At 47.6% G+C, this 16,423-nt stretch overlaps 1 protein-coding gene across 1 annotated transcript in view; it reads right to left on the reverse strand.

The window, feature by feature from the left end:
- Positions 1 to 16,423, reverse strand: part of FGF2 (fibroblast growth factor 2) — a 360,212-nt gene that overhangs the window by 122,284 nt on the left and 221,505 nt on the right. The window contains exon 2 of the mRNA XM_085641548.1: positions 11,339 to 11,442. Within this exon, the coding sequence (XP_085497674.1) occupies positions 11,339 to 11,442 (104 nt within the window). The remainder of the gene's footprint in view (positions 1 to 11,338; positions 11,443 to 16,423) is intronic.

The following is a 16,423-nucleotide window of genomic DNA, read 5'->3' on the forward strand; positions in this document are numbered from 1 at the left end:
TCACCGAATTGAGAAAGGAAAGAGAAAGGTGTCACCAGATCGTATTGAGGCTATTATGAATATGCCCGTGCCTACCATTTAGAAAGAAGTCCGAATGTTCTTGGGGATGGTTGGCTTTTGTCGCCAATGGATTCCCAATTTCTCCTTTGAAGCGAAGCCATTACAATGGCTGACGCGTAAGGATGTGAGTGATCCGGTACCATGGGACGAAGACTGCTTAAGGTCATTTTTGAGGCTGAGAGAAGCCTTGTATTGCGCTCCAGCTTTGGGGATGCCTGATTACAACAAGGCATTTGCATTGTTCTGTTGTGAGAGAGAAGGTTGCGCATTGGCAGTTCTGACTCAGAATCATGGAGGTGTCCGTAGACCAGTTGCTTACTTTTCAGCTACTTTAGATCCAGTAGCTTCTGCGTTGCCCGGATGTCTAAAATCCGTTGCTGCAACAGGTGTCAGTATTGAAAGATGTGAGAGCATTGTAATGGGACATCCACTTACAGTTTATGTGCCACACCCTGTTGAACTGTTGATGACAAGGACTAAAACACAGCACCTCACAAACAATCAATTGACACGTTACGAGCAAGTTATACTTGCTGCAGAAAATGTGACTTTGAAGAGGTGTTCTGTTTTAAATCCTGCGACATTGATGCCTATTCCAAATGTAGATGAGGAAGATTGTGAGGATCACGACTGTCTCGATGTGACTGAACTGTGCACCAAACCGAGACCAGACATTGTTGATGAACCGCTCCTTGACCCTGATGAAATGTTATTTGTGGACGGTTCATGTCTAAGAGACACTGCTGGTCGATTGAGAGCAGCGTTTGCTGTATGTATCATCACAGGGGTGGTTGAAGCTGCTTGTTTAGAGGGAGTACACTCCGCACAGGTAGCTGAAATCATTGCCTTGACCCGTGCCTGCTTGGCTGCTGATCAGATTCGGATAACGATTTATACTGATAGTCAGTACGGGTTTGGTGTCGTTCACGACTTCGGACAGTTATGGTCACAGAGAGGGTTCATGACATCTTCTGGTTCGCCCATCAGAAATGGGGAATATGTGAGACAGTTGTTGGAAGCATTGCAATGCCCGAAAGGGATTGCTGTTGTCAAATGTTCAGCTCATTCCAAGGGAAGCGACTTTGTGTCGATGGGGAATTGCTACGCTGATGAATTTGCCCGATTTTGTGCAGAACAAGGATGCATATTTACTGGAGGGTATACTGGAGAAAGTCAAGAAAGAACCGATCTCAGCATGATGTTAGCCATGGCCGATACATGGGAGGAGCTAAAGCGACTGCAGGATGAGGTTACCGATCAGGAACGAGATAGCTGGATATGAGCAGGATGTGAGAAGGGAGATGTGGATGTGTGGGTTTCGAGTGATGGACGAGCTGTGCTACCAGAATGTCTGTTGAGTCCAATGGTAAGACTGATTCATGGTGCATTACATCTTGGAAGAGATGTGATGGTGCGTGTGTTCAGGCAGACATGGTACAATCCAAAGTTTCGTGCAGTAGCTGAAGATGTTACATGTCAGCAGATGAATGCAGGAAAGAGAACTGCTGTGACTTTGAGCCACATTGGGAGGTCAGGAGGGCCTTTCAATAGGATGTAGTTGGGCTTTATTGAGATGCCGAAGTGCAATGGGTTGAGGTACATCTTAGTGGTGGTATGTGTCTTTTAAAGATGGGTGGAGGCTTACCCAACACGCAGATGTGACACACTCACTGTAGCTAAGCTGTTGCTGAGAGAGCTTATCCCGAGGTTCGGTTTTCCGACCTCTTTGAAGTCAGCTAGAGGGACACATTTCCATAGCGAAATCATGAAATTGCTTTGTGCTGCCTTGAATGTGGATCAGAGATTACATTGCAGTTACCGACCAGAGGCTTCTGGGATCGTGGAACAAGTTAATGGGACTTTGAAAGCACGGATGGCAAAAATATGTTCTTCAGACATCCCTGAAATGGCCCGACGCACTGCCCTTGGTTCTAATGAGTCTTCGTAGTGTTCCTGATAGGAGGACTGGGTTGTCACCGTACGAGATACTGATGGGGAGGGCAATGCGAGTACCTGCGATACCTGCCACTGCTTTGATTAACATCACTGATGACTTGATTCTCGACTACTGTAAGGGACTGGCTGACGTAGTCCGTTCTGTGTCCCAGCAGGTGCAAGCAGCAACTGTTCCAGCTGCAAGTGACCTGTGCCACGACTTGTGCCCAGGAGTTTGGGTGCTTGTGCGTAAACACGTGAGGAAGAGTTGCCTGGATGTTCGTTGGCGGGGTCCGTACCAGGTAATACTGGTCACAAACACGGCAGTAAAGTGTGGAGGACTGCCGAACTGGGTGCATGCCTCCCATACTCGCAGAGTTCCAGCACCCTTGGAAGATACAGTCCCTCTCGTAAATGAAAATCCAGCTGAGGTGGCAGGGCCATCTGAGAGAGCAAGCCAAGCTGTGAGGGTTGCTGATGCAGTTGGTTGTGCACTAGATCGAGCTGAAAGGGGTTGTGCAAATCGAAGCCCCGAATTTGACTCAGACGGAGAAAGTGTTGCTGTGGGTGGAGTAGAGTCAAATTCTGCTGAAGGAGGAAGTAGTGCACAGGGTATCAGAAGGGAGAGCAGAAGTGCCACAGAAGCAGGAAGAGTGTGGCCTGTGAGTCAGAGGCGGCTGAACTTGAAATTGGCACCTGAAAGAGACCTTGCCCCAGTTTCTGAAACGTCTGAATCTGAGCAAAGTGACGAAGAGCAAGCTCGAGTGAATTTGAGAAGGTCCAGGAGAACAAGAGTGCTGTGTCAAAGGTACGCCTCACCAGAGTGGCCTTACGTTGTGACTGATGCCAGGCGTATTGAGCACGGGGAGGCTGAGGTCCTTGACGCTGATCAGCAATTCTCCGAACCTGAAGATAGACGTGTTGTTACTGGTTCCAGGGGTGGAAATCGAAGAAATACTGACTCTCAATATTCCGAATCCACCACTTCTGAGTAAGGTTCGTGAATTGATTTTGGAGACGCTGGTTTTTCTAACTTTTGGTATTGTACCACCACATCAGGAGTTAGTGGTACTTTGTCTTGAAATTCTGCAAGGTGCCTTAGAGATTTTGGGAGCTGATCTTGTTGTGGGCTGAAGGTAAAACCTTTGTTGTACATAAAAGCCCGAAGAAGAAGATAACCTAGGCCCGAGTGGAAGAAGAATAACGTTAGGGACTTTCCGTTGAGACGATGAAAGAGGGCTAAGGAAGTCTTTTTGTGGACTGTTTAAATAAGGAACTGAAAATTGCAAGGGGATTTCCAGCTTTGAGGCGTTATTCGAACTGATTGACAAGTAATACTCGGAGGAGAAAGAGACTCTTACTTGTTGCTGTCGAGCCAAGAACTTTGAGAACTTTGCAAACATGGCAGATGCTGGAAATACTCACCGTAGAGCTAAATTAGTGATAGGTACACTCTTAGGGGTAGTGATAGTCACTATAGTTGCGATAGTTGTAGCCTCATATTTCTTTTCAAAGGTGCAGGAGGGGGAGGTACAGGGAACACCTACACCTACCACCTCTAGCCAAAAGGGGTTACTATAGGAGCTCAAAGGGCTTTGTTATTTGAAGAGAGTCGTAGATTTCACATAGATCTGTCTAGAAGTGACTTTAAGCTTAATGCTTATGCGAAGTTGTTGTATGAGTATGTGGATGCAATGGATGCGAAAGACTGCTATGTGTGTATGCAGCTACCTTCTTCAGTAGATGAGGGTATTAGATACCATCACTTTCCACTAACATATGGAATTTCTTGTAGTTTGTTGCTTAGTATCTTTTATGAGAAAAGACAATTTGAGTATTTATTTTCCAATTACGATGAAGTACTTCCTGAAGTTCCAGCTTATAAGCATCTGAATAAATATGATTATTACAAGTCAGAAGATCGACTTCGGAAGTATTTCATACCGACTTTGGAATTGGATACGGCTTATGCTCACCGACATAATTTGACATGTTCATTATCAGATACAGAGAAGAAGTTCATAGGTCAAGTAGAAGATAGATATAGAAAACTAACACAGACACGAAATACAGGAGAGAGTCCAGTGGATTGGACAGATGAGGAGAGATTCTACAGATCCAAGGGGAGTTATGGACCCATAGCGTTAGATCAGGTGCAAAAGGGAAAGTTGTGCGTGAGACGTCCTCAGACCTATTATAAAAAGGTTTTGGTAGGACAAAGTACGTGTGACCATATCTTTACCATGGAGGACTCTGCTAAGAACTTTTTTCAAAGTCCGGTGCAAGTGATTCCAACTGTGTATTATGTGTGCGGAAGGAATGCTTATGTGAGGCTGCCTGCGAATTGGTATGGTACATGTTACTTGGCTATTATTTTTCCGAAAATCCATCATGCAGAAGATTTGAATATTCTGGAGACTGGACATCATTCGAAAGTACGGAGAGCTGCAAGTGCAGGAGCAGTGATTGGTGATATCTTTGGAGCGATGATATCAAGTTTGGGTGTGATCTTGAATAATGTGAAGATTAGAAGGTTGGCGACTGTGGTTGATGAGTTGTCAATGAATACTGCAAGGTCTTTGCTATTGGTGGATGGAGAGATGGTGTCGATAAGGACGATGGTTTTGCAGAATCGTCTTGCTTTAGACGTATTATTGGCAAAAGAGGGTGGAGTCTGTAAATTATTGAAAGTTCAGGAATGTTGTACGTATATTCCAGATAATAGCAAGGATCTGGAGAAATATATAGATAACATCACCACGATTCATCAAGAGATTGGGGATTCGACTGAAGAGGGAGTGTGGGAAAAGATTGGTAAAGGATTTGGTCGTGTGGGAAGTTGGTTTGCGAATTTGGGAAAAGGGTTCCTTGGATTCGTGCTGAAGCCTCTCATTATTGTTGTGGTTTGTGTGATCTGCTTGTGGGGTCTCATCAGAGCCTATAAGTGTTACAGAGGAAACAGAATTGAAAGAGCTCTCAGACCGAGTGAGAGGCGAATGGCTAAGCTGCAGGACAGTCAATACCAGAATCTCAAGAATATGGAGAGGTTCCGACGGGGGAGGATGGCAACTAGTACTGTTTAGGTCAGTTCTTTCTCCAAGGGAAGTAATTGTGTGATGGTGTGATGACATTTGTCATCAAAGGGGGGAACTGATAGAGCGTCATGCGATTCTGAAATTTGTAGGGGTGCATCATATTCACCGTTAGTCAGCACCCGCATATTAATCGATGTGTGCTAAGAAGTGTCATAGAAATGTATTGCTGAAATCGTTTAACATAGAGGTGATTAGAAATGTAATAATGCCTTTCGCTGCAAATCATGGTGAATGTATTCAGTAAAATGTATAATGATTAGTTTCGTGCAATGCAATGTATTAGGTTAACGTGTGCCATGTTAGAATTACACGTGCAAGTTGCTTACTCACGTATATGAGAATAATTAACTAATGCTTAGAGTGTGATTTAATAGTGTGATTTAGCAATATGGTTAACACTGTAAAGGCCTGATCGCATATATGTAAAGAGAAAGGCCTGTTCATTTTCTTATGTTAGCTAACGTTGTAGGCCGAAAATGGTTTCCCTTGTTAAAGGCTTTGGGTTGCAGGGAGATGTAAAATCTTGGAGACGTGAAATGTTTTTCGTTCCCATGTTTCTGTTGCAGGTGCAAGGACATTTAGCTCGTTAGTGAGACTAGGTCTTTGTTTTAGGAGTTAGGATGCTGCGAGAAGCCAACAGGGGAGTGTATTGGAATGTGGAGATGATACTTTCAGCGGATAAGGTGCCTGGGACCAAAGATCAAGCTAACCGTCGTTGGATGCCAGACAAGCTTGTAGGAAAACTACTGGGAGAAGACCTGGATGAAGGGGTGTGCCGAAGGGCGTGTTCTCTGATTTTGGGGTTTTGTATTAGAGACAGTTCCCCGTGGGTTGAGCAGTTGAGGTTTAGACGGGAAGATAGAAAGAGCATCTTAGATCGAGCTCTGACTAAGTGAATGTACTTCTTAGGAAGTCTTCACTTCTGACACCTTTATTCTCCTTGCCTGGGATGGGGAATGTTAAGTAGGGATGTCACCTTAGAGTTAGTGTAGGGATAGACTAACGCTTTTCCTTCTTAGACTAATGTTATGTTATGTTATGTTAAATCCATTTGTATCGCGCACAGATACTCAGCAGAGTGTCCCGGCGCAAACTCCAGGGAGAGGGACCACTAGGTAAAGAACTTTTCAAAACAAGAAGGTTTTAAGCCTCTTTCTAAAGATCAGAGGATCAGGAATACTGCGTAGGGTCAGGGGTAAGGCATTCCATGCCAGAGCAGCTTTACACACGAAGGAGCACCCACCCAGACTCTGGCGTTTGAATCTCGGGGTCAACATCAGGAACAGGGAGGAGGACCGCAACTCTCTCCCTGGTTTATAAAAAACAACCTCTTCTGGAGGTAAACAGGACCCAGCCCGTATAAGGCCCTGTGGGCAATCACCAGGGATTTGAATTTAATTTGTGCCTCCACTGGAAGCCAATGCAAAGAGCGCAAATGAGCGCGTATACTACACCTGCGAGATAGACCCAGCAGAAGTCTGGCAGCCGCATTCTGAACAATCTGTAATTTGTTCAGAAGGAAACCAGGGATGCCGACGTAAAGTGCATTGGCATAATCCAAGCGAGACAAAATCAGAGCGCGGACCACCGTTTCTTTGGCATGTCTGGGTAGAAAAGGCAAAAACTTCTTCACGGCTTTTAATATGCCAAAACAAGACCCTGCCAGCTTTTTAACCTGAGTGGAGAAAGACAGATTCTCATTGAACCAGACCCCCAGATTTTTTGCAGCCGTACCCATAGCCTTAGGCATGGGAAGGCCAGGGGGCCAAAGCCTCTCCCGGAAGTTGTCTGGGAAAAACCCCGAACTAGAGAACCTCTGATTTCTCCTCATTGCATTTTAGCCGTGCCTGAGCAAGCCAGCCAAAGACTGCGAGAAGACAGTGTTGTGCTTCAAGGACTGAGTCTTACGCCTTATCCCAAGAAAACAGGAGCTGGGTATCATCCACATAGGCCATCACTTTAGCCCCTAGAGACTCCGCCAAATAAATCAACGGAGTCACATAGATGTTAAATAAAAGGGGGCTAAGGAATGACCCCTGGGGGACACCTGTAGCTACCTGCTGAGCCTCAGAAGCACAGGGTGGAAGCCAAACCTGCTGTGAGCGGTCCTCCAAAAAGGATTTCACCCAATGCCAAGCCAAACCCGAAAGCCCAATCTCTGAAAGGCGGGCCAGAAGCAGGGAATGCGGCACAGTGTCAAAGGCCGCCAACAGATCGAGCATAACCAAAGCCGCTCTCCCACCGGCATCCAGACACCCGCGGATTGCCTCTGTCACCTCCAACAACGCAGACTCCGTGCTAAACAGCACACAGAATCCTGATTGAGCCGGATGCAGCAGGCCTGACTCCTCAACAAAGTTAGTCAGTTGCTTGGAGACAACCTTCTCACACACCTTGGCCAAGCTTGGAAGCAGTGATATGGGACGATAATTACCCGGTGTCATTGGGTCAGCGGACGGCTTCTTAAGAAGGGGATGGATTTGAGCCTGCTTCCAAGATGACGGAACCCGACCTTCCAACAATGATTCCTAATTTGGATATTGGCTTAACCATTGCTTTCTTAATGATTTTGGAGTCAGTCTTTTTGTCTTGAGCCGGATGAGAATCCTCCGTAGACTTGCTTTTGTATTAGTGCCCATTTATCTCCTATTGAGGTGTCTGTATGTTCAGCTATTTTTGATTGTAATAAAATCTTATAAATTTTAGATTCGGAGTCAGTGGTCCTTTCCAAATGAAATCTAATTTTGGTGATTATGTTTTGATAATCGTATTACCTCCCCTCTACACTATTTTGCAGATAAAAAGATCCTGGCGACCTGGGAGGATTCTTGGAGATAACCAGGTAGGCAAAAATCCGGCCCTAACAGAGTGTCCTCATGTTCTCTTTGTGGGGTGCAGGCTATCATGAGTGCCCAGGTGACCAGCTTTTCCATGTCGTCTGTGCATGAGAAAGATGCACTACAGGAGACACATGCCACGGTACTGCAGTCTTTTCCACCTTACACCGTAACAGCCAACAGCAACCCTGCACTGATCCACCCCCCACCGATGGTCCCTCTAAGCAGCAAATGGTGATCCTATTAAAGGAAACCCTTTGTGGACTCACATACTAGCTACCTTTGCTGTTCTCTGTCTGCCTCCAACAATGGACTCCCCCCTGAGAACTGCCACTCTGACCAAACAGTAAAGAAAGCAGCACTCTGCTGCGGCCTAGCAGCCATTTTCATCACAGCACTTACTCTGCACTGTTGCAGTACTTGCATATAAGGGGCAAATGGCCCACGGAAGGCCTAATGATATGTAAAAGAGGTTGCTGAGGAAGGTATAGCACCACTGATTTTTGATCTATGAATAAATGCCAACCAAGTATGCCACACCGCAATTGTTCCATTCTATCAGGCCCTGGTGTAGTAACCTCTGAAAGTTGGCAGATTAATCCTTTATTCTAAGGTCTATCACTTGAAACTAAAAGTAGCCCTCTGGGGTCAATATTGCTTACCTCTTCCTGAACGACAACTAACAGGTACCCGCATGTTCAGTCAAATGTAATATGGTAATTGTTGGTCTCTAATATATTAATGAGCTTGTCAGCTTCAGAATCTTATCCTGGAGACAAATAGTAAGAACACGCACACAACTCACTTAAAACTAATCAGAATCAACATCGAAGACAAAAGGTATCTGTTGAAAAAAACGGGATTGGAAACAAACATGAGCAGAACCATTATTTTCAGTCCACTCAGGTGATTCCTAGAGCTCCGAGAGGGGACCAGAGAGATGGAATTGAGGGATCAGGAAAAAGAAGAGAACGGACAAGAGATTGGGAATGAGGACACCAAATTGTTACAATGATGGCCCTCCTCCAAATCCATGCATCTCAGTGGAAGGGACGATAATGCATTGTTGGTGGCCAACCTTAGATTTATGATTGGCTGGACAGGAAGTACGGAGCAAGGAAAGTACAAATGAAGGACATGAAGTGATGGGGGGGAGGGGGCAGTGAGTTACATCAGTAATTAGTAGAGTTAGATATCATGTTAGAGAGCTACAGTGACACTGGTGCAGGCCAAAGAGAAAGTGAACTTGAAATCAGTAACGTGTCCTCTTGCTGCTAACTTTGCAGTCAGAGCGTTTGTGGTGCCTCTGCTTTACTAATACATTTACCAGTTGGAATATGGCTGAAATGGATGAAGGAGTTGGAAAGGGAGGGCTTGGGGCTACTAGGTACAATTCCCCAGTCCTTGTGCATTGTCGCTCAGGTGTCTGGTAGGACAGCAGCCTCAACGTTTGAGAAGGAGCCATTCATAGGCTATTGAAGGCCAAGGCCTTTACCTAGTATGAAGCAACATCATAACAAAGGTGACAATACTGACAATGACCAAGGGGAAAGATGCAAAAAACACTAGGATCGCACCATTAACATCCATACAGACAGGAAAAACCATAGTGCTCCACTCCACCGTCAATAAATGTAGAAAGGCCTGGATCATCATAATTAGGGCTCCCGGTTTTATGGTATTTTTGTTTTACTTTTCCGTCTGTATTTAACCATATTTATTTTGGGTTTTGTGAAAAAATGGAGCTGAAACTAGTAAATTTACACATGAATTTAACCGATAAATGTTCACTCTTGCTTAAATGCCTGAGAGATTTCAATGATAACAAAACCCAGAGACAATAAATAAATGCACTTAAATGAAAACATATGCATATCAGTATCAATCTTGTGCATATCTACTGCTGTTTGAGTAACTTTACTAACATTTTCTTTTTTTAACACCCTTGCCTGTCAATCTGCCCAGCTATATGCTTGCAGCCATGACTGACAGCATTTAGAATCACTCTAAAAACAACCTCATTTCCGTTTTCATCCACATTTAAAATAAAATACAGACAGGAAAATAAATGGGTTTCTGTCTGCATTTATCTGTAAAAATCAGTAAAAACGGAAAATAGGGAGTCTTAATCATAATCAGCAAAGTGGCATTTCTAGATATTGCTATAGTTTCTTTAATTACACTTCTCACTTCCCTAAATAGGATTTTATAAATCAGATGATAATATTGTAGGGCCTCTAGGTCAGGATCTAATTTCTTCAGAGTAGTGAAGTTTGACCTGCAATGAAACAGATCCGGAAACAGCCAAACCAAATGGCTGTACACAACACAGATGCTTAAAATGTTAGTTAGATAATTCTTTGAAAACAGGGGACCAAGAAATGTTTGCAGTATGTATTTGCACAATGTTTAGCATTTTTATATCATTCAGGGTTAATTACAACTCCCATATCACCGTTGTCCCATAGGTAGTCCTATGTTACACGCCCATCAACAATAAAACCGTTTATTACAATTGTATCATATTATTTCTTGGCTTGTGTAATAATATTATTCATATAGGTATCGTGCCACCAACACAAACAGTGCCATAAAGTCAAATCCGTTATTTGTTTTTATCCAAAATAAACTCTAAATTGTCCAAACGCATTTCTTTCATTGCCCCTAAAAAGCTACTTAGCTCATTTATAGCTCAAAATCAGATATTTCTTTCAAAGTTTACCGTTCATAGCCAATATCAGTTCAAGAACTGTACAAGGTACCATCACTCACCACTCATTCTAAAATACTGAGTGAAAAGTATGTCAGGTTAATCGTACATCATGCAGCCAACAGCAGATTGTAGAAATAAGGTTTCATGCAGCCCCAACGGGGTCTCCACATGATATAACTGTGTGTCCTTTTTAAGAACTTCTTCAGTCATAACATTAACATACGGCCGAATAACTGGAGACTACAGAATTATCTCCGAATTATTTCCGTTTTCTGACTCGTTCTGCATTCCCTCGGAGTGGGTGGTATATTGTCTCCTTTCAAAATCTGCTTAGTTCATTATAAGCTAAAGACTCAGAAGCTGTTTATTTAAAAGTGCGCCTCAAAAACACGGGGGGTGTGGGGTGGGGAATATGCAGGTCCGACTGGGCGCTGTGGTAAATTCGAGGAATCGAATGTATAAATGTATGTAAGTGTTTGTGAGTGAGTGTTGTGAGTGTGTGCGCGCGCATGGGTGAATAAATGGGTGTAAGAATGTGTTTGTGTGGCCCCTTGCCCCCCTCCCTGCTAAAATGACCGGCTGCCACTGGTGTGAAATATATCTTTCTTCAAAGGCTATTTGTTCCATGAGTACAGGAGAAATCGGGGAAGACAGAAGAACTGGGGGACAGACAAGCATTGCAGTCCGCAGACACTCACCAGCGCCATCAGCCTGCCGTCATCCTTCATAGCGAGATAGCGGTTTGCACATACTCCCTTGATGGATACCACACCGCGCTCTTCTGCTTGAAGCTGCAGTTTAACTGGAGGAAATGAAGATGGTGTGAGTTAAGTCACAAGAACTATAACATCTCAAACAAAAAATAAGCTCTGTAGCCTAAAACATGATTGACATGGTATTCTTTACAAGTTTTAAACAAACCACTCTTCACAGCAAACAAAACTGAGCGCAAAAACTTACAGCATGTAAACAAACTTTGCGGTATGAGTGGAAATCTCGGAAATGACATAATTAAAGAAGGGCAGACTTCATCTTTCATCCTATAGGCCACAGGTGAAAGTTCCTTTCTGGAAGTCAAGTTGTCATCATAGAAAGAATGAAAAACTATCAAAGTGACCCTAGGCGCACAGGCTGACTTAATGAATGTCTCCACTCAAACGTGCTTCATAAGAGTAGGAATAAACTTCGTTTTTCTGAAAGTAATATATATATTTTTTAAAACAAGAGAATTGTAATGCATCAGAATTACTGAAAGGTTACCAAAGACACTCTAGGCTTTATTATTTATGGCTCTGAGTGGTACAATTTGATTTAGAATTTCTGTGAGGTAAAAAGATCAAACTAATTTTCCACTTGATATCACGGTCTTGTTAATGCACCTAGAGCTGTGGTGTTTGGGGCCCTAGGCCCTCATGCTGAGAATGACTGACGCGGACACATGGTTATATGGTGGGTTAACTGGCCACGAGCACGTGCGCTCGGCCCTTTTATTAGCCTAGTCACCTGACCCAGTGACGTAGGTGGTGGGTGGGTGTAAAGTGTAGAACATACACTGTGAACACTAGAACGTGTCCATGCTAGGACACTACATTCCTCCCAATCTTTAATAACAAAACCCGGAGTCAAATGTCCAACCTAGGGGAGAAAAGACATATATATACAGACGTAATACAGTGACTAAACTTCTGCAGAGTCGCTCACGCTTCAGCAGCCTGGAGTCACAGACGATGTTCTTCCTGTCGCGGACGATGTTCTTCCTGTCGCGGGCGATCACCAGTTCACTGTGGCACCAGTCATGGGTGCTCGATGGAGTTAGTCTGTTTGACGGCTCTGCCTTGAAGTTGCTCTCACAGTCTTTCTTCGCTTTTGCTTTCTTGGCGACAAACGCAGTTGTTGAGTTCTTTTGGTTCAGCGCTAGATGTTGCCATTTATCTCTTTAGTCCAGTCCTTTTCTTTATCGGTGGCGTGTGTTCTGTTTTGCAGAAAGACGGGTTATTCGCAAGACACCCCTCTCACCAGGATGCCCCTCTCACAGGTGTTCCCCTGCCACGGGATATCCTTGAGGCCCTCTTCCTCAGATCTGGCCTGGGTTCAGTGTCCTGTATCGTGTTACTCCCATGCCGATAAGTACGGGTGCGGAGGAGACGACAGGTCTCACCTCAGATGCCGCAGTCAGACCTGGAGGGTGGCTGTTGGCTCCTGTCTTTAGCACGCGAAGTCTTCATCCTCCTGAGACCTTTGCTGAAGGGCGGCTGATGACCATCTCTCGTCGCGGGGATACTCTCTCTCACCGGCATCCCTGAGGCCTTTGCCCCTGAGTCACCACGGCTGGCATTGACCAGTGTCCGTGTAACCCCAAAGGTGGGTGTTTCGAATGGTCCGGCCTGCTCACCTCTGCAGATCCCAGGTGTGCTGAAAGCATCATCAAACAGATGGTCTTTTCTCCGTGCCACGGGTGTTCTTCAGGACTTGCGCACTGTGTTCTGACGCTTGTCACCTTCCTTGTCTTCGAGGTGTGAGTAGTCTTGCCACACTCTTCTCTCTGTCCTTATCTTTGAGGTGTGAGTAGTCTTGCCACACTCTTCTCCTTGTCCTCTATTTCTTTCTCCGTGAGGATGTCATGTCACTCTGACTTCTTCTCCTTCTTGCAGTGGCAACCGTGCCACTCAGATCTTTCTTTCCCCTTTTCCTTTAAGTGGCAGACGTGCCACTCTGGTCTCTTCATCTCTTCGTTTCACGACCTACTCTGGACCGTTTCTGTTCTCCTCTTATCTGGCCAGGCTTCTCCATGCAGCGCGCGCACTCTGCACGTGTTCCCCCTGGTCTTGTCCTCGTCCGAGGGCACTCTCTTCATCTTCCTCAGCATTCCGAGTTAGGGTCGTGACCTTCTCTTTATCTTCTGCTTTTCACCAGTTACTTTGGTTGAAGTTCGTGGGGCCATACTCATGGTCCGCTTCGTTCTTCTCCTGTTCACCAGTTACTGTGGTTCTTTTTTGAGCTTCTTGGACCACTTGACGGTCCGCGCTGCCGATCACTGGCAGGATATCTTCGGTCTTGCGTCAGACCTCTTTGTGCAACTCCTGGCGAGTCGGCTTCTTTGGTGCGACCATGTGGCAGGTCGGCTGGGCCTTTTGGGGTGCGACCATTTGGCTGGTCGGCTTGACCTTTGTGGTGCGACCGTTTGGCAGGTCGGCTTGGCCTTTGTGATGCGACCATTTGGCTGGTCGGCTTGACCTTTGTGTTGCGACCGTTGGGCAGGTCGGCTTGGCCTTTGTGGTGCGACCATTTGGCTGGTCGGCTTCACGAGGTGTGTCACGTCGTGTGACTACCTGTGTCCGCTGCCTTGTCAGGCGCTGGTGCGTGCTACTCTTCGTACCGTCGTGGTACATCTTCAGTGTAGCGTTGCTCCTAGTATCATGATTACTTGATGTGGTGGCTTCTTGGCGCCACTGGGTGTTGCTCTGCATCCATGGCCGCCAGTGTCGGATACTTGCTGCGCCCATCCTCTTCAGTGGGTTCCTCTCCTGTGGGCGCTGCAGTGTACCTTCCGCGTCCGGCGTACATCTGCACTGAGTCCGTTTGTTCTCTCGAGGGTTCGCTCCACTTGATGCGGCGACAGCGCAGTCCTCGCTGGGGTGGATGTGGCTCGACACCGTTCTTCTTTCTTCCTCCTTGTTGCTGCGGGATGGCGCTGCATCCCTGTGGCACACCGTTGCTTCTTCCTGTGCTTCTGTCGCGTTCCTGCGCTTCTGGCACATTCCTGTGCGCCTCCGTCGCATTCCCGTGCGCTCACCTTCGCGCATCCGTCAGACCTTGCGGTACGCTGCGAGCCGTCGATCTCCTGTGGCTGCTGGACGTCCTTGGATTGCCGTAGGCTTGTTGATGTTCTTGGTGCCTGCAATACCACCAGTGGCCACTGGGTGGCAGTGTTGCTTTTCCTTGGCTTCAGCAGCAACCTTCTGTACTGCCAGAGCTCTATGCCTTGTTTTCCTTTCCTCCATTTCCCCAGGCTCCGGTAGAGTGCAGAGGGCTGGAGGGGAGCTGGAGCCAGGCAGACCAGTGCAGTGCAGGACAGGGGTTGGGCAGCAGGTAAGTCTTTTTACTTTTATTTATTTGAAGGCAGGAGGGGGCACAGGCAGTGTCAGTGGGCTTCTCAGAGTCAAGGCATTACTCTGTGTGTGTGTGTTGGGAGAGACAACCTCACTTGCCACGCTGTGTGTGTCAGTGCATTTGAGACTTCTGGGCATGGTGGCAGTCAGCTCCATTGTGCACTTAGTTGCAGTTCACGTTTGGCAGCGCTGGCCGCTTGCCTCCCGCGTAGGCGCTGCTGGGGGTCCTACGAGGTGGGGGCATTCTTCTATGGCCGGCGGCGGCCATTCTTTACATTTCCTTTTGCCCTCCCTGCCCGCGGCAGCTTCCTGCAGTCCACGCGCGGCAGGGAGGGGGTGGGGGTGCACTCGCTGGGCTCCTCCCAGCTCCGCATTCATGTATTTCTTGCCGCTAGCAGCGCTGGCTGCCTACAGGTCCCCTTCTGCTTGTGAGGGACACTTGGCACTGCGGGTGAGCTCCGCTCATGCTGTTCTGTTCAATCTGCCCTCGCGGCAGGCCTTTCTCCTTCACGGGCCTCGCGGTGGGGGAAGAAGAGATTCGCTGGAGCTTGGGGCTGCCCGCTCATCTCCGCCGGCTCCCTGTACAACACGGCCTTTTCGGCGGGCGCTCAGCTTCTTCAGCACACCCCGCCGCAGCAGCCACTCACTTCATACGCTGCACGGCGGGGAAGGGTTGCACACAGTTCTCGCCTAACTGCGGGTAGGCTCCGCTTTTGCTTTCGCCTTCAGTCCGCCCCTTCCCGCAGCCGGTCTCCTCACCTTACGGGCCGCGCGGGAAGGGGGTGCAGGTGCCACACGGCCACGGCCAGTCGCGGGTGGGCTCCGCCTCAGTCGGGACTCAATCTTCACTCCTCTGCTGCGGGGTGGGCACCCGCTTGGCTACCCTTCTTTTCTTGTGACGCGGGTGGGCACCGCGTGGGCCACACCTCTTGCGGGGGTCGCCGCCGATGCGGGTGGGCTCCGCTCGGCGTGCCTTTCCTTCCTGGCACCTCCGGGCACCGCGGTAGGGTCGGGGTGGGCACCCGATTTCCTCCGGCTCAATCTCGGCGTCGCGGCCGGTGCGGGTGGGCTCCGCACGGTCGGCACTTCCCCTACTTCACCGGGCAGGTCGCGACCGATGCGGGTGGGCTCCGCACGGTCCGCACTTCCTTCTGGGCGCTTCTAGGCACAGCGGCAGGTCGGGGTGGGCACCCGACTGCCACGCTTCCCCCCTGGGGCACAGCGTCGCCTACCAGTCTTCGTGGCGGTGCGGGGTGGGCACCCGGTCACCGCAGGGCCTACTGCGGGCTACGCTCGCCTGGCTGGCTTCTCGGCGCGTCGCGCCTTCCTGCAGAGGGTTTGACCTCACTGGGGGCAATTCTCTCTCCCTCCATGTCGTCGATGGTGCGCCGATCGGGGGCTGCACACGCGGGTGTAGATTACCCGCCTCGTCGCCATTGTGGTGTTTGGGGCCCTAGGCCCTCATGCTGAGAATGACTGACGCGGACACATGGTTATATGGTGGGTTAACTGGCCACGAGCACGTGCACATTGGGAATACCGATTTCCTAACTGCGATGTATGAAGTACTTCTATTCCCAAATAGTGATAACTAGTAGGTCTGGAATCGACCTCCCAAGTGAATATTAATGAGGTCCGTTGCAATTTGCAACCTTTTAGGAATCTCAGCCATCA

This window comes from Triturus cristatus, chromosome 2_2, assembly GCF_964204655.1.
Source record: "Triturus cristatus chromosome 2_2, aTriCri1.1, whole genome shotgun sequence".
Classification (NCBI taxonomy): Eukaryota; Metazoa; Chordata; class Amphibia; order Caudata; family Salamandridae; genus Triturus; species Triturus cristatus.